This window comes from Haliotis cracherodii, unplaced genomic scaffold (assembly GCF_022045235.1).
Source record: "Haliotis cracherodii isolate W230 unplaced genomic scaffold, xgHalCrac1.p SCAF_9, whole genome shotgun sequence".
In the NCBI taxonomy this organism is placed as follows: Eukaryota; Metazoa; Mollusca; class Gastropoda; order Lepetellida; family Haliotidae; genus Haliotis; species Haliotis cracherodii.
In genome coordinates this window covers 28,583,563-28,602,862 of record NW_027266343.1, presented here as the reverse complement: position 1 = coordinate 28,602,862, position 19,300 = coordinate 28,583,563, and the positions used below count along the sequence as shown (strand labels likewise).

Sequence of the window (19,300 nt, the reverse complement as noted above, 5' to 3'; positions counted from 1 at the left end):
TCCACTGTGTGTGTTACTGTACCAGCCAACACGGACACTACAACCCATGTCCACTGTGTATGTTACTGTACCAGCCAACACGGGCACTACAACCCATGTCCACTGTGTGTGTTACTGTACCAGCCAACACGGACACTACAACCCATGTCCACTGTGTATGTTACTGTGCCAACACAGGCACTACATTCCATGTCCACTGTGTGTGTTACTGTACCAGCCTACACCGACACTACAACCCATGTCCACTGTGTATGTTACTGTGCCTACACGGGCACTACAACCCATGTCCACTGTGTATGTTACTGTACCAGCCTACACAGGCACTACAACCCATGTCTACTGTGTATGTTACTGTACCAGCCTACACAGGCACTACAACCCATGTCCACTGTGTATGTTACTGTACCAGCCAACACGGGCACTACAACCCATGTCCACTGTGTATGTTACTGTACCAGCCAACACGGGCACTACAACCCATGTCCACTGTGTGTGTTACTGTACCAGCCAACACGGACACTACAACCCATGTCCACTGTGTATGTTACTGTACCAGCCAACACGGGCACTACAACCCATGTCCACTGTGTGTGTTACTGTACCAGCCAACACGGACACTACAACCCATGTCCACTGTGTATGTTACTGTGCCAACACAGGCACTACATTCCATGTCCACTGTGTGTGTTACTGTACCAGCCTACACCGACACTACAACCCATGTCCACTGTGTATGTTACTGTGCCTACACGGACACAATGACCCTATCTACTGTGTATGGTACAATACAAGCCACATGTACAGATCCCTCTTCTAAAGCTGGTCCTAAGGTGAAACAAGCTTCTAGCTCTTCTGTGACACTGTCAAGTTCCAAAGTTGAACTGGTGACACCACAAGAATGATGCTCATAAATGCATGGAAATCTGGGATTTGAACAAGCAGATCAAGGCAGCTCACTTCTTTATCTTCTGGGCCTCCTGTTCCCGGTACTGAATCTGTTGTCTGTTCTTCTGTTTTAATAAGTAGGAGTAATAACAAAACACATCCTGTTTTGAAAATGTATTTCTTTACATAAATAAATAAATGTTATTTATGTAACATATCTCCGATACAGTATACCTTAAATACATATAAACATTGTGATTAATTGAAATATCAAATGTCTTTCTGAACATTTACGTAACATTTCAATAGCCATACCCATGGATCCTACGGTCAACTATAACGTGTGTAATTCCTGTTTACAGCAGCCTGTAAATAAACAACCCAGTGATTGATAGTATGAGCAATGGTCCAGGCCATCAGGGTTTGATGTCCCACCATCAACCAACTAAGCGAGTTTGACAAACCACCTCTCACAACTAGGACAATCTGCTGAGGAGCTAGCTATAGTCCCACCTGGAAACTCCAAACTGTCATAGTCACGGCATTATAAAGTGAACATGTAGGAAATCATTTTCAATTTAACTTGTTAATAAATAACTATATAATACATCAACCAATGTAGAGACTTTCAGTTCCTTCATAAAATGTTTGTAAACAGAATATAGTTTTCACCAACAGGAGCAAGTGAAATTTTAATTCATATGGCAATACAATAATACCTAAGCCCTCCCTCAGCAAGAGATTCATTGTTGGTAAGTAAATAAGTCAAGTTGACTGCCTTTAACAGTATTTCAGTCACAGTGTGTCAGCAGTGCGGGAGGAAAGTCCAATGTCATGCAGGGCCTTGACCTTCACCACTTGAATGGGTATGGCTTGTTGAACAAAGATTACAACAGCGGCATATATGGGATGGGAGCCCATGACCTTTGGATCCTGCAGTGGCAAAGGGACATAACTCTGCACAGCACAATATGGTGCCTTACACCACATTTACACAGGGTCCCTCCAGTATTAAGCTATACTCAGATTACAATCAGGCTCAGAACCACTAAACACATCATGGTCAGTGGATTGCAAGGACAGGCTAGTTCAGTCCATCTGTCCAGCAACATATAGACTGCTGGACATATAATGCAGGCATGTACCAAGACATCACACTCTAATTACAGACTAGTCACTGATGAAGTCCCTAACTGAACCATGGGTAAAGCAACAAGGCTTTCAACCTCCACCCACAGTGTCTCTGCTTTCTCATTTAGCATCACCTGAAACGGACACAAATTAAATGTGAAAGTACAAACATGACATGATGACAAGATTCTTCCAATCAATCCATGTGCTTTTGATTGATAAACTCCACACAACAGAATCACATCCTATTTCCTATACATTAGAGACCCACTCAAGGGAGAGATAGATTTCAATGCCAGGAAGGGGCACACTTTACACAGTAAAGCTTAATCTCCTTTCACATTGATCAAATCATACAATGCATACATTCCAGTAGGCCGCAACTACTAAATTGTCCTTAGGGCAAGTAAAAATCTAATGCTACTAGTCCAACTTCATCAGAAATACACATGATATTTTCAATCTATCAACCTGAATTTTCTGGCCAAAAGTCTTTAAACCCAAAAACATAAATCTGGCCTTACTTAGCCTAGCAGGCAATATTCACCTTGGCTGAAGCCACAATCTGTCTGGCTGCTTTACGCGGCATGTGCTCGATGTTCTTCACCAGCTGTTCTGGATCGGCGGCAGCAACATCCTGCAGTGTTCGTAGTCCACTGTGGTATAGCTGGCGAGCTCGACCCTGGAATAACCAGTGATCTTCTAGCATGAGATACATTTGCATGATAACAACACAAACCATTCATGATTCTAAATATTACCGGTACCTCCTTCATTTGTGATGAGGGAAGAAGAGGAGAGGAGAGGAGTCTTCAACATTATTTTAGGTATATTACAGCATCTTTGCTAATCATGGGAGTAAAGACGCTGTTGACTGTCTGTTTTGTTGTTTATCACACTCAGCAATAAATGTTGACCACATCGGTGAAACTCACAAGTAGGGGTATGGTGCTGACAAACCAAAAAGCATTAACATGGCAAATAAGGGATTAGAAACCACAATCATAGGATTTTGGCAAAGCGATTCTGCAAAGTGAGTTACTGTAGGATGAGAACCAACAGTGAAAAATAGCCTAGAGGTTAAAACCAAGGATCATAATCAGGAAGAATCTGTTATTCAAATCATTAAGCAGCAGATCCTGGCAAGTCTAAGGGACACAAAGCCTATCTAAGACATTTGGGGTACTTCGGTGTGGGTTATGATAGTTACTCTCACCAGTTTGACTCCAGGAATCTCTAGCAGCGCAATCAGTTCCATGGACACACAGTAGGACAGACGCTTCACAAAGTTGCCTAGTAGGTCCTGGAAGGCCCAGAACTCATCCAGCTCCTGCAAGAACCAGACACTGATTACCTTTCTCTGCACTGAGTGGTAAGTGAATGCTGTATAATGCATCAGTCAGCAGTATTCCAACATCACTGCAAATAGTCTGGACAGGACAAACGACATCTTCCTGATGCAAGGATGTTTACTGACTATAAAGTCCAGTTTCTGATCATATTGTAATAACATGGGTCTTACTACCTGAGCACTTTGATTAAAAACCTGAAAAGATTTAGAAAATATATGTTGGCGCCCAATTGGCAGTTCACTTGCTTTGCAAATCCTGCAGTCAATAAAATCTGCACGTTGAAATCCCTGTTGTTTCTGAACCGGATGTCTAGTTCATTATGTGATTTTGATTGGACGATGCATAGACTTGTTAGTCCAGCCAAATTGTAACTCCGGAATTCCAGCTTAGTTCGGCAAGGGTGGAAACTGGACTTGAATAATCAGTTAACTCCCTTGCCTCGGGAAGATGGTCAAACTAGTGACTGAACTCAGTATCAACAATCCAAACTGTTGGGCTGTGAAGACACACAATCAGCCAGTCACAGTAATCCCCACTGTCAAGACGTTGCAGACTAGTGATCCAATCTTGTTAACAACAGATGTTTTACTCTGATATCAAACCTCTCTGAATGACGATCTGAGGATATCTCCCTAGGAGGAGGAGGAGTCAGGTGAACCTTCTTGTCAGCCAATCAGCATTGAGGCTTCTAAATTCTCAGTGCAAGTGAGTGAAGCATTCAGACCAGCAAATCTGCTTTCCGTATCTTCTAAACGATTTGCTATGTCAAATTCCAAATGTACATGAATAAAGTCAGGACATTGTATTGTTGTGGATACTTTATACTGTTGTTCCCAAGTGCCATGGCATATACACCCAAACGGCAGTACCGTTGTAGGAATACTTGTGTTCTGTGTGGGTTTACATTTGTACACATCAAAGCTTCCGAAACAAGGAGGTAAAGATATGAAGTGGATTCATTTAGAATCTGTTGTCATCAGTTGAGCTGAAGACCCATGCATATCCTTCATTTTAACTGGTCACAAAGTTCGCTCAGGAACCTGACCTGATATCACCTGGTATGTTGGTGTCCTAGTATGGTGGTGTCCTAGTATGGAGGTGTCTTGGTATGGAGGTGTCCTGGTATGGAGGTGTCCTGGTATAGAGGTGTCCTTGCCTGAAGGTGTCCTGGTATGGAGGTGTCCTCGCATGAAGGTGTCCTGGTATGAAGGTGTCCTGGTATGGAGGTGTCCTCGCATGAAGGTGTCCTGGTATGGAGGTGTCCTCATATCTTTACGCAGACAGGTATCATATCCAAGTAAAAGATCTGATTTTTATGAGAATGGATAGTGATCTGAAGAACTAGACTGTCTGCCTAGTTACTGTTCCAACCAATGACAGGTCATCAATTATTTAGGAGATAAACATACTGTGTATTCAATGTCAAACTAGGTTACCTGTAGACTTAACCATGCTAAATTGAATTTGGAACCGACAGTGCAGTGTGAGGTTTCAAATGTTAAATTTAGTGTGGTTAACTCAGCTCCACACTGAAAACACAGTATGTGTATCTCCATTCTATCATGGGAAAACAAAACGTGAACTCTTTGGTGTTAGCAAATACATGTGAGTTCACTGTCCAGTGGGTTGTCAAACTGAATCGTGGAATCAGAGACAACAGCCTTTAAACAAAATATGGAACTCTATATGCCCAAGCAGTTTGTTCACTCGAACATATGACAGTGTTTATGCGCCTGTCATATCTGCTGTTTTAATCAGAGGGGGTTTATTGTGATCTGACAACCTCCGAATGACCAATCAGAATGGAGTAATTTCCACATTCATGGTAGAATATTCATTGAACACATAAGACATGGAAGATGGGTGAATGACACTGCTGGCTACAACCTCTACGAACCTGGCAGAAATGGAAGACGCAGGAGGCGAAGCTGGCGGCGGAAGAGAGGAGGTTCTGGACAAAGCCACGGTTGAGCTGGAAGCGCTGGGCCACCTGCCACACCGTCTTCTGCTGCCATAGCTCATTCAACATGAGAGTCAGGTAGAAGCGGCTGATGACAAACTCATTCACCTTCTGGAACAGCAGAGTGTCTTTATGTTTTAGTTGATAAGTGATTGGTTTGTTTTTTCATCTTAATTGCTTAACACCTCAGTCAGCATGTCTGACTCAGCTGCCTGTAAATAATCAAATCTGGATCAGACAAACCTGTGACTGATATTCAGATCAATGTCTCAGAGTATGACCGCACTCAATCGACAAATTCACCAAGCCTCTATTCAGTCACTTCTAATAATAGAGAGTGAGTGAGTTTGGTTTTACGCCAGTTTTAGCAGCATTAGAAACTAACAGTTTCAGTCCACTAGTCCTTATAATGATAACGTATAGCAAAACCCCTAAAAATGGCAAATTTCTACTAGTCCTTATGATACCCTAACTATTGGGCATTTTGGCAAGGACTATAGGACCAGTGCCAATTTGTAAGGCTGTTTTTTTTAATATATTTCAACAATATCACGGTGGGGGACACCAGAAATGTGCTTCACACATTGTACCCATGTTGGGAATCAAACCTGGGTCTTTGGCGTGACGGGCGAACGCTTTAAGCACCGCTTCCCTCTCTAATGAGAAGCAATAAGACAGCCCGAGATCTATTCTAAAGCTGGTCCCCAGCCACAGGCAACACATTCTTGTTATTGTTACATGTTCCCATCCATATATAAGGCCACAATACCGTCCGCTCCTTCAATATAACTATGAAGCTACTCCTATGCAGTAAACACATTCAATACTTTTACAAACACAAATTATTATTATATATCATATATTATATAATTTTATCCTGTATTGTTAATGACACATGGACGACTGAATTGAATTTTCTAGTAAATGACCCAATGTTTGCCACACAAGTAACCTGTCTACAACTCTGTCCCGAGGCTTTCTTGGCAATGTAGCTTTCTGACACACCGATGAGGGAGGCCACACGCATCTCCATCGCATTCAAGGTGTTCATCTAGAGAGGAAAGAACACAAGAGAAGTACAGTCCTGCAACATACAGGTGAATATTTATAAGGCCAAACTTAAAGGGGCAGGAGGTTGGGAAAGAATGGGGTCAAGGTTCATTTCAGCTTAATTTCCTTAAACAAAGTTTTTCAATTAAATATCAACAAAAACTACAGACACATCAATGTTAATAAAAAGTGTATGTTCAATGGATGTAATTATTGTCTTACTTTTGCAATATTCAGAGTATGTTCCTTAATTTAAACAAGGTGAGGCGAAATTGGGTTCATCGTCGCGTTCACGATTATTGCACTAATGTATAGTTATGTGCATGCACGAGCACCAGGCAGGGTAACAGCAAGTACCATTTTTTAACGTCTTTTGGTATGACGCGTGGGGATCAAACCCCCAACCTTCCACTCTCCAGGTGGACACTCTACCACAAGATCACAGAGGCTGTCTTCTTTAAACAAGAAAATGTAGTGATCTGGCATTATTCTAACGACTGCACTGCTGTCTTTTCTGACTATCATCTCATTTGTGACAATTATATAGTGTCAGAAATCATACTTCACGTAAGAGAGTATTTGTGTTACTCAAAAGCAGAAGAAATTTTGCTTTGCCTACTTGTATTTGTGTGTGAATTTCAAACATGATCAAGTTAGTCTGCTGTGCTTGATGCAATATCACAGCTGCAGTAGAAGCAGTTGTCATGAAACTACCGAAATAAGTATCACACACTGTCACAGAACATTATCTGTTGTAAGTACCCAGTAGCTAAACTTCATGAGAAACTTCACTGCCCTAACAGGTATGTAAAGATGACCTAATGTTATCAACTTGTTTCGTCTTATCATAATGGTCTCAATAATGTAATGCCATAACTGTCCAGTCAGCATTGAGAATCTCAAGGAGTGGTGTCTCAAAGGAGTTATTCCACTTGATCTTTCTAATCTTATGGTTACCAGAAATGTAACATAATACCAAACATGGGATGGGGTCCTGGGCCCCATTCCCCAAATGATCATAGCGTCATGATTGTCTAAGTGTTAGAGTGTAGGAGTTACGATCATCATAGCCCCATGATCACTCATCTTCCCAAGTCAAGGGAGTTAACCGACTGTAGATGTCCAGTTCTCACCCACTTCTGAACTGGGCTGGAATGTTAGAGTTCTGTTTTTGTTGGCCTTATAAGTCAATGCATAGCCCAATAAAAAGTTTGTAATGCAATCGACATCAAGTCTGTAAACAACATGGCGTCTGCCATGCAGAATTCAGTCGATAGCAGGATTTGCAAAGCATGTGTACTGTCAACTGGGTGTCTACAAAATATTTTTCAATTCTTTTCACATTTTTATCAAGGTGCTCATGTGATTTGATGCATTTTGTGGGGTAAGATGTTTCATTTCAATACCGCTCTTGATTATCGATTAGATTGTGTTGACTGGGCACTGCCGTTTTGTTTGAAGAAAATGCAAGTGATATGAGAGGTGGAATCTGATTGGCCAATAGGACATAGAAGGGAAATAACTCATAACAGCCACTGGTGATGCTACGATTGAGCCTACAAATTCCAGTTTGTTCGGCAAGGGTGGTAACTGGACTTCTATTGTCAGTTAACTCCCTTTCCACAGAAATATAGATCACTTTGAGGAACGGGGCCCAAGGGAATTTGTTCCCAGGATTCCCACAGATTAATTGTTATAACAAAAAAGCCTATTCCAGGTTGTACCTGTTCAAAGTAGACCATCCAGGGTATGTGTAGGTCCCGGGCCATGTCGTACGGAGTGACGAGGTACAGGAGATGGAGATAGGAGGCCAGAACCAAGGATTCCTCCGCCCTCTTCAGGTCATCATACAGCAGGCTGCTGTTGTCGGTGTCGATAGACCCTGCAGGTGAAACAGCCCCTGTCAGATTACCGCTATCATTAAAGTTTCTTTTTGCACTGATATCTTAAACAAAATTTCATTATCAATGTAATATTACTGCACAATACCTAACATTCCTACTTTTAAGACCAGAACATTTTTTTCACTGTCTCTGTCAACAAGCTTGTTTACAAAGGTAATAAAAAAAACCAAATGAAATCAAAATGTGGTTATTAACAAAAACAAATTTGTTAGAACAAGTGTCAACAACACGTCATGTAAAAATTAAGACCTAAATATTCTGGACAACTGCTTGAAATTCACCTTTAAACGTTGCCCTGCCTAGTGCTGTGACTTCCAGATGGATATTTGGACTGTTGGACATATCTGCATCAAGAGTAGCTCCATCTTCCATTGTAACTGTTCCCATGGCAACATGGCTATCATGACCGGCACTGTTAGATGCAGTTTCAGATTTGTCAGGTCCTGCTGCTGAACTGTTCATGGACTGCTGCGATCCTGGGCTAGTTTGAGAGAATATTTTCGGCTTGTTAAGGCCTTGACTCTGATTGGACATCTTTGTTTTCTGAGAACCATTCTGAAAATAAGACCAACTGATCAAAAGATGCCTCTAATGTGAAGCAATAGAGTGTTGGAGACCATTCTAGCCTAGAGACCTAGGGGGTTAACATATATCTGAGTGACAAAGTGTGTCATATTTGTGAGCTGGCCCACCTGTGATGAGTCATCTCTACATGTGAGTCCACCCACCTGTGATGAGTCATTTCTACAGGTGAGTCCACTCGCTTGTGATGAGTCATCTCTACATGTGAGTCCACTCACCTGTGATGAGTCAGCTGTACATGCAAGTCCACCCACCTGTGATGAGCCATCTCTACATGTGAGTCCACCCACCTGTGATGAGTCAGCTGTAATTGTGAGTCCACCCACCTGTGATGAGTCATCTCTACATGTGAGTCCACTCACCTGTGATGAGTCATTTCTACAGGTGAGTCCACTCGCTTGTGATGAGTCATTTCTACATGTGAGTCCACCAACCTGTGATGAGTCAGCTGTACATGTGAGTCCACCCACCTGTGATGAGTCAGCTGTACATGTGAGTCCAACCACCTCTGCTGAGTCAGCTGTACATGTGAGTCCACCCACCTGTGACGAGTCAGCTGTACATGTGAGTCCACTCACCTGTGACAAGTCAGGTGTACATGTGAGTCCACTCACCTGTGACGAGTCAGCTGTACATGTGAGTCCACCCACCTGTGATGAGTCAGCTGTACATGTGAGTCCACCCACCTGTGACGAGTCAGCTGTACATGTGAGTCCAACCACCTCTGCTGAGTCAGCTGTACATGTGAGTCCACCCACCTGTGACGAGTCAGCTGTACATGTGAGTCCACCCACCTGTGATGAGTCAGCTGTACATATGAGTCCACCCACCTGTGACGAGTCAGCTGTACATGTGAGTCCACCCACCTGTGATGAGTCAGCTGTACATGTGAGTCCAACCACCTCTGCTGAGTCAGCTGTACATGTGAGTCCACCCACCTGTGACGAGTCAGCTGTACATGTGAGTCCACCCACCTGTGATGAGTCAGCTGTACATATGAGTCCACCCACCTGTGACGAGTCAGCTGTACATGTGAGTCCACCCACCTGTGACAAGTCAGCTGTACATGTGAGTCCACCCACCTGTGACAAGTCAGCTGTACATGTGAGTCCACCCACCTGTGATGAGTCAGCTGTACATGTGAGTCCACCCACCTGTGACGAGTCAGCTGTACATGTGAGTCCACCCACCTGTGACAAGTCAGCTGTACATGTGAGTCCACCCACCTGTGACAAGTCAGCTGTACATGTGAGTCCACCCACCTGTGATGAGTCATCTCTACATGTGAGTCCACCCACCTGTGATGAGTCAGCTGTACATGTGAGTCCACCCACCTGTGATGAGTCAGCTGTACATGCAAGTCCACCCACCTGTGATGAGTCAGCTGTACATGTGAGTCCACTAACCTGTGATGCGTCAGCTGTACATGTGAGTCCACTCACCTGTGACAAGTCAGGTGTACATGTGAGTCCACTCACCTGTGACGAGTCAGGTGTACATGTGAGTCCACTCACCTGTGACGAGTCAGCTGTACATGTGAGTCCACTCACCTGTGACAAGTCAGGTGTACATGTGAGTCCACTCACCTGTGACGAGTCAGCTGTACATGTGAGTCCACTCACCTGTGACAAGTCAGGTGTACATGTGAGTCCACTCACCTGTGACGAGTCAGGTGTTTTCCTGGCCTGCTGGACCAGTTTCAGCTTCAGCAGCTGGTTGAGAGAGGCCCTGGTCAAAGCTTCCACATCACAGCCCAGGTCAGCTGCTTGCACCGACAACAACGTCTGCTTCATGAACCTCAGGATCTCATCAGTTGATTTCAAAATCTGACATAGAAGTTTAACTCCATCAGCAATCAGCATCATATAGGTACCAGAACAGGCAAGGGCAACGGTAAGCCTGGAATGATATGGGGCAACAGACTGCACAATACACAGCACAATACACACGTTTATCAATTCAGGAACAGTCTGATAAACTTGGTATCATGATCCAGTAAAAATACAAATGAGGTCAGGGCTTGATTAAGCTACATGAAACATTCATCAGTGCAGCCTATTATTGGAAATTGCAACCTTATATGTTTGTGTGTACACAACATGTTACATGAGTGAATGACTTATAATTTCAATTATTTTAAGACTGACATCATATGATAACGAGATTAAGACTGACATAATTAATTTTCCTGATATGATATTTATGATAGAAAAACACATCAGGCTAATAATCTGTTCTGTATTGATACACATAATGTAGATTTACTAACTTGTGACATGAAACAGTGTTAGAATCTACACAGAGACATTCCTGCAATTGTAATAAAGCATTTGATCATCTTGTCATCAGTTTCATATCCAACTTCTCAGTTCAGCTCTGTCATCCAGTATTTCAGTTACATCAGTGCTTGTCAGCACATCTGCTTTATAATGCTGGTCTTTGATGATGACCAGTTTGGTGAAGCCCACAAGCGCAGGTAGGTGCTGACAATACATAACACCATCTTATATGGACGCCCTTGATCGAGGGTAACATCTTATGATTCAGACAACTATTCTTACTGTGAATCCCATTGTCCCCAAAACCCAAAGTATGCAGAGCCATGACGTCTGTGACAGAACCTTTTGAAGCCACTAGCCCAAACCTGGCTCTCAGCATCACATTATGTGCACTGTCATGTCACCATAAGAACTATTGTGAGCTGACCGACTTTAACTGGACTTCAGCTTTGGACTAGCGGCTAAAGTCCCAGACTATCATGGTCATTTTTTGTGTGAATAGAACACAATATTTTCCATCCAGTAAAATCCTGCAATTTTTATTTACAACAAAGTATGTGAACTACCTGGAGTCCAATGGAGGAGAGAAGCAGACTCCGGATGCCCTTCCCTTCATCGTACATCAGGCTGCTGTGGCAGGGCTCCTGAGTGGTGGTCAGCAGTTCACGCACCTGGTCAGACAAGGGCGGGGAGTTAGGGCTAATGCTGTGTTAATCAATAACCACTTACACAGCCATTTAACAAACTCGGGATGCAGGTAGCCTCGTGGATTAGCATGGATACAAACACAACCCAACACTAGAGATCTAGTTGTATAACAGAGTGAGTTTGGTGTAACGCCTCTTTGAACAGTATGCCAGTACAATCAGGGCGTGTCAGATAACTGTGGTAGGGCAACCTGGAGTGATGCAGGTCTTAGATGTTTACCACTTTGTGGAACCCAGGGGATGTGTATTTGCTGGCAAACCTAGAAACATAGTCAGGGACAACTGGGAATCAAATCCTTGATAATAGGATTCTGGTGAAATATAGCAACAAAGGTAAGGGCAAGATATATGGATGAAGAACTTGACGGTAATATAAACAAAAGGATTATGACTGATTGGAGCTTTTGTTGAGCTGATGGTACGCTGGGTGTTACGAGTTACGAGTCATCTATTCATGCACACAAACACACAGACACACACTGCTGTCATTTAGCTGGTATATTGAGGCGTTTTATAACACACACACAATCATCCATATACAGTTTTTCCTTTTCACAAGGAACACAATCATATATCAGTGAATCCATCAAACTTGGAGTCAGAGTCTCCAGTGCACAGAATGTTCCAAGCTGCCGATTCTGTTCGGTCATCATAGTAATAGTTCAGCTCACGTTCGAAGTTGTCAAAGATTTCGGGTTCTGTGTCCTCAGATCTCTCGCCTTGAGACAACGACTTCTCTACATCTTCAAACAGGCAATTGTCCTGAGACCCATCCATTGCACTGGCAATCCTGCACTTTAGAAACCTTTGCCTCACCATGTCCTCTGGTATGTCTTTCCAGGCTGCCTTGACCCATTCAGCAACAACTGGTAGAGGGGCCTTTCTTTGCTTGATGCTTTTTGTGTATGTGTGGTCGCCGTTCACCATCCAACTGTTCCATTCGGTCCTTGAATGGTGAGTTGAGACAGACGTCTAATAGCTGCAGCAGAGGTATGCAGCAGCCATCTTGCTGTCTGCCAACTTGCTTCTTGATAGCCTTGCACAAATGTGCCCTGAACATGTCCCACACAAGCAGGGACTTGCAACCTCTAGCAGCCCCAGGTCTCTGCATCCACACATTCTTGATCCACTTGTGCATCAGTGATTCATCCATCCACCCTTTTTCTGGGACGGTGACATACATGCCAATGGGGAACTTGTCATTAGACATCGTCTTCTGCTTGAAGTTTATCATCAGCGTCAGTTTCGTCCTGTCGGCCATACAGGCCACCACCACGGTGGCTCCTTGGCTCCACACATACGTACTGACACCGTGACAGTGTACTTTGGTAGTTAAGCTATGCAAGTCCAAGCTGGACTATGGGAGGCACAGCATCCAGCGACACAGATCTTACAAAACTTGAGAAGACACATTTATAGCTGTTTTAATATTTTTTCAAGGCAGTTATCATACTTGTTAAGGCGGAACCCAAGACTTATTAGGACATTCTTACTCTATTTCATGGTCAGAATGGCTCCATTTGTACACCCAAATACTCAAAACAAATATTCAAATCCAGTGTTTAAATATTATTATCATGTGTCTTACAGACTAATTCTTTGATACATGATGTCATCATTCAATATTAAAGAGAAAAACATAACTGTATATAATATATTTAACAGCAGAGTAAAATTGGTTGCAAAGGCCTTGTCAAGGCATTTCCCTGAATTTTATGGACTTTTCAAGGCAGGCTGAAACTAAAGACCTCTTCAAGACCGGACAGCCAAATTCAGGGCAAACCTTGATAGAGTTGCGATCACTTACTATAACAGAGGACATTGCTTGATTACCTTGGGAGCATCCGCCTTCTTTGTGATGAGCATGCTCTCCCCTGAATCATCAATGCCAGCCCGCCCCGCACGCCCAGTCATCTGTTTGTACTGGCTGTGATTGATGAAGCCACTGCCGACATAGGGACTTCGCAGGATCACTCTGAAACAGTGCAATAAACCGTGCTAACATTGTAATGAGGACTTTACTAACAGAGGACCTTTCAAGATGGTGTTTCACAGCAAGTCACAGTATGGAGTTCAGTGTGGGGTGACAACATAGTCAGCAATATTAGATCATCGGTCAATAGTACGAGCATTGATCCGTGACACTTGTGCTGGGACTTCATTTGTTGTTACTCCTCCAAATTTGGTCTTGTAAGCCCTCAATTCAATGAATCGAAACAAACTATTGTTGTCCATAAACATTTGGATGAAAACCTGTTTCCCTGGGTATCACGGTAGACAAAGTCCTTCAGAAGCCAAATCAAGTACCAGTAGGCTCAGCGCTTGATTCAATCATCTAGGAACAGTGTAATTTGGTTGGACGGCTATAAAAGCTTTGTTTTATTTGAACAAGACTCAAAACGGAGCTTAAGGGCCAAATGGATCGAAATTTGTGATAATACAATAGATGTATAATACATTGCAGGGACTCATCTTGAACTGCTCAGAGGACAATATTCAAAACCAACTCTGCATCAAGTTATATTCATTCCCAAATTGGAATTTAATATGTTCCAATTCATGTCACTTGTAACAACTGTTATGGCTTTGTAGAGGTGACTGGTATTTCACTGAAGGATAACAGGACCAATAAAGAGGAAAAGGCTAAATGCATTGTTTGACATTTTTGCAATGTTAAAATACCTCTGAATATTAGAAAATAACAACTTTAAAAACATCCCAATATTAAACAAATTAAATTATTTTTTAGTCCCCCAACCGTGTCCTACCTCTTGGCGGGGAGGTTGACGCCGGCAGCGAGGGTGGAGGTACAGGTGAGGAGACACAGCGTCCCCTCAGAGTAGGCGTCTTCCACCAGTCTCCGCTCGTCCATGGTCAAGCCGCTGTGGTGGTAGGCGATACCCAGGTGGACGGTGTACTCCAGGACGGGACAGATCTGACCGTTGCCATCTCGGTACAGCTCCTGGAGCAGTTGCTTCCTCTCTGTGCGTTTTACCGTGGTCAGGTGTCTGTGTCAGAAAACACCAGGAATTATCCAATCTCATCTAAATCACCTCTTTTACAGCAAATCAATAACTCTCTGTCACCATCTGACACGATAAAATCAGTAAGTGATGTTTTGTTATTGTTGGAATATAAATATTACCTCAAAAAAAGCAAAAATGTTTTTGCTTTGATATTTTTGGGACACCCTTAGTTAAATAATAAGTTATACCAACATACATTGTGTTTGAGAGTCATATTACGTAAAGGTAGGTACATGGTTGTAGATGAAGAAGTGTGTCAGCTTGATGTGGAAGGACAGATTGAGGTGTTGATCACTATAGAGAATCCCACATGCATAGGTAAATATCACTGGGAATCTTAGGGATGCACCTGTGCACCAAGAATCGCAGTGCTATGAATGACTAGGCCGCACTTACCTACCGATATTAGAAAACACTTACCTGTGATGTTTGATCATCAGCTTAGACAGCATCAAAGCCACATTCTCACAGTTTTTCTTTGTGGGGCAAAAGACTAGGCAGGAGTTATTGGGAATCACCTCCATCACTAGCCCCAGGAGATGGTCGGGGTCCTGAATCTTCAAGTCAGCATTGTACTGAAACAGGGGACATTGTACTGAAACAGGGGACATTGTACTGAAACAGTGGACATTGTACTGAAACAGTGGACATTGTACTGAAACAGGGGACATTGTACGGAAACTGGGACCATTATACCGAAACAGGGGAAATTCTACTAAAACAGTGTGCACTGTACTAAAACAGTGGACATTGTACTGAAACAGGGACCATTGTACTGAAACAGGGGACATTGTACTGACACAAGGACCATTGTACTGAAACAGGGAGCATTGTACTGAAACGGGACATTTTACTGAAACAGCGGACATTGTACTGAGACAGGGACCATTGTACGGAAACAGGGGACATTGTACTGAAACAGGGGACATTGTACTGAAACAGGGGACATTGTACTGAAACAGTGGACATTGTACTGAAACTGGGACCACTCTACTGAAACAGGGGACATTGTACTGAAACTGGGACCATTGTACTGAAACAGGGGACATTGTACTGAAACTGGGACCACTCTACTGAAACAGTGGACAATGTACTGAAACTGGGACCATTGTACTGAAACAGTGGACATTTTACTGAAACGGGGCATTTTACTGAAACAGTAGACTTTCTACTAAAACAAGGGACATTGTACTGAAACAGGGGGCATTGTACTGAAATAGGGACCATTATACTGAAACAGGGGAAATTCTACTAAAACAGTGTGCACTGTACTAAAAGAGTGGACATTGTACTGAAACAGGGACCTATGTACTGAAACAGGGGACATTGTACTGAAACAGTGGACATTGTACTGAAACAGGGGACATTATGGTGAAACAGTGGACATTGTACTGAAACAGGGGACATTGTACTGAAACAGTGGACATTTTACTGAAACGGGGCATTTTACTGAAACAGTAGACTTTCTACTAAAACAAGGGACATTGTACTGAAACAGGGGGCATTGTACTGAAATAGGGACCATTGTACTGAAACAGGGACCATTGTACTGAAACAGTGGACATTGTACGGAAACAGGGGACATAGCACTGAGCAGGGGACATTGTACTAAAACAGAGGACATTGTACTGAAACAGGGGACATAGCACTGAAACAGGGGACATTGTACTAAAACAGTGGACATTGTACTGAAACAGGGGTCATTGTACTAAAACAGTGGACATTGTACAGAAACAGGGGACATAGCACTCAAACAGGGGACATTGTACTGAAACAGTGGACATTGTACTGAAACAGGGGACATTGTACTGAAACAGTGGACATTGTACTGAAACAGGGGACATTATGGTGAAACAGTGGACATTGTACTGAAACAGGGGACATTGTACTGAAACAGTGGACATTTTACTGAAACAGGGGGCATTTTACTGAAACAGTAGACTTTCTATTAAAACAAGGGACATTGTACTGAAACAGGGGGCATTGTACTGAAATAGGGACCATTGTACTGAAACAGGGACCATTGTACTGAAACAGTGGACATTGTACGGAAACAGGGGACATAGCACTGAGCAGGGGACATTGTACTAAAACAGAGGACATTGTACTGAAACAGGGGACATAGCACTGAAACAGGGGACATTGTACTAAAACAGTGGACATTGTACTGAAACAGGGGTCATTGTACTAAAACAGTGGACATTGTACAGAAACTGGGGACATAGCACTGAAACAGGGGACATTGTACTGAAACAGGGGACATTGTGTTGAAACAGAGGACATTGTACTGAAACAGGGGACATTCTACTAAAACAGTGGACCATTGTACTAAAGCAGGGGACATAGCACTGAAACAGGGGACATTGTACTAAAACAGGGGTCAATGTACTGAAACGGGACATTGTACTGAGACAGGGACCATTGTACTGAAACAGTGGACATTGTACTGAAACTGGGACCACTCTACTGAAACAGGGGACATTGTACTGAAACTGGGACCACTCTACTGAAACAGTGGACAATGTACTGAAACTGGGACCATTGTACTGAAACAGGGGACATTGTACGGAAACTGGGACCATTATACTGAAACAGGGGAAATTCTACTAAAACAGTGTGCACTGTACTAAAAGAGTGGACACTGTACTGAAACAGGGACCTATGTACTGAAACAGGGGACATTGTACTGAAACAGTGGACATTGTACTGAAACAGGGGACATTATGGTGAAACAGTGGACATTGTACTGAAACAGGGGACATTGTACTGAAACAGTGGACATTGTACTGAAACAGGGGGCATTTTACTGAAACAGTAGACTTTCTACTAAAACAAGGGACATTGTACTGAAACAGGGGGCATTGTACTGAAATAGGGACCATTGTACTGAAACAAGGACCATTGTACTGAAACAGTGGACATTGTAATGAAACAGGGGACATTGTACTGAAACAGAGGACATTGTACTGAAACAGGGGACATTGTACTAAAACAGTGGACATTGTACTGAAACGGGACATTTCACTGAAACAGGGGACATTGTACTGAAACAGGGGACATAGCACTGAAACAGGGGACATTGTACTGAAACAGGGGACATTGTACTGAAACAGGGGACATAGCACTGAAACAGGGGACATTGTACTAAAACAGTGGACATTGTACTGAAACAGGGGACATAGCACTGAAACAGGGGACATAGCACTGAAACAGGGGACATTGTACTACAACAGCGGACATTGTACTGAAACAGGAGACATAGCACTGAAACAGGTGACATTGTACTGAAACAGGGGACATTGTACTGAAATAGGGGACATTGTACTAAAACAGTGGACATTGTACTGAAACAGGGGACATTGTACTGAAACAGGGGACATAGCACTGACACAGGGGACATTGTACTAAAACAGAGGACATTGTACTGAAACAGGGACCTTTGTACTGAAACAGTGGACATTGTACTGAAACAGGGGACATTGTACTAAAACAGGGGACATTGTACTGAAACATGACATTTTACTGAAACAGTGGACATTGTACTGAAACAGGGGACATTGTACTAAAACAGGGGACATAGCACTGAAACAGGGGACATTGTACTGAAACAGGGGACATAGCACTGAAACAGGGGACATTGTACTAAAACAGTGGACAATGTACTGAAACAGGGGACATTGTGCTGAAACAGGGGACATTGTACTGAAACAGAGGACAATGTACTGAAACAGTGGACAATGTACCGAAACAGGGCACATTGTACTGAAACAGGGACCATTGTACTGAAACAGTGGACATTGTACTGAAACAGGGACCATTGTATTGAAACAGGGGACATTGTACTGAAACAGTGAACATTGTACTGAAACATGACATTTTACTGAAACAGTGGACATTGTACTGAAACAGGGACCATTGTACTGAAACAGTGGACATTGTACTGAAACGGGACATTGTACTAAAACAGGGGACATAGCACTGAAACAGGGGACATTGTACTGAAACTGGGACCATTGTACTGAAACAGGGGACATTGTACTGAAACTGGGACCACTCTACTGAAACAGTGGACAATGTACTGAAACTGGGACCATTGTACTGAAACAGGGGACATTGTACGGAAACTGGGACCATTATACTGAAACAGGGGAAATTCTACTAAAACAGTGTGCACTGTACTAAAAGAGTGGACACTGTACTGAAACAGGGACCTATGTACTGAAACAGGGGACATTGTACTGAAACAGGGGACATTGTACTGAAACAGGGGACATTATGGTGAAACAGTGGACATTGTACTGAAACAGGGGACATTGTACTGAAACAGTGGACATTGTACTGAAACAGGGGGCATTTTACTGAAACAGTAGACTTTCTACTAAAACAAGGGACATTGTACTGAAACAGGGGGCATTGTACTGAAA

General features: G+C 43.0%; 1 protein-coding gene across 1 annotated transcript in view; it reads right to left on the bottom strand.

The window, feature by feature from the left end:
• Positions 1 to 1,114: 1,114 nt before the first annotated feature.
• The window catches only part of LOC139452500 (helicase POLQ-like), a 36,896-nt gene continuing 18,710 nt past the window's right edge, over positions 1,115 to 19,300 (bottom strand). Inside the window, exons 9-20 of the mRNA XM_071234001.1 lie at positions 15,297 to 15,451; positions 14,619 to 14,858; positions 13,684 to 13,825; positions 11,710 to 11,814; positions 10,523 to 10,690; positions 8,564 to 8,837; positions 8,103 to 8,260; positions 6,281 to 6,379; positions 5,266 to 5,439; positions 3,233 to 3,346; positions 2,564 to 2,698; positions 1,115 to 2,150 (exon numbers count right to left, since the gene is read on the bottom strand). Of these exons, the coding sequence (XP_071090102.1) occupies positions 2,049 to 2,150; positions 2,564 to 2,698; positions 3,233 to 3,346; positions 5,266 to 5,439; positions 6,281 to 6,379; positions 8,103 to 8,260; positions 8,564 to 8,837; positions 10,523 to 10,690; positions 11,710 to 11,814; positions 13,684 to 13,825; positions 14,619 to 14,858; positions 15,297 to 15,451 (1,866 nt within the window). The 3' untranslated portion in view covers positions 1,115 to 2,048. The remainder of the gene's footprint in view (positions 2,151 to 2,563; positions 2,699 to 3,232; positions 3,347 to 5,265; positions 5,440 to 6,280; positions 6,380 to 8,102; positions 8,261 to 8,563; positions 8,838 to 10,522; positions 10,691 to 11,709; positions 11,815 to 13,683; positions 13,826 to 14,618; positions 14,859 to 15,296; positions 15,452 to 19,300) is intronic.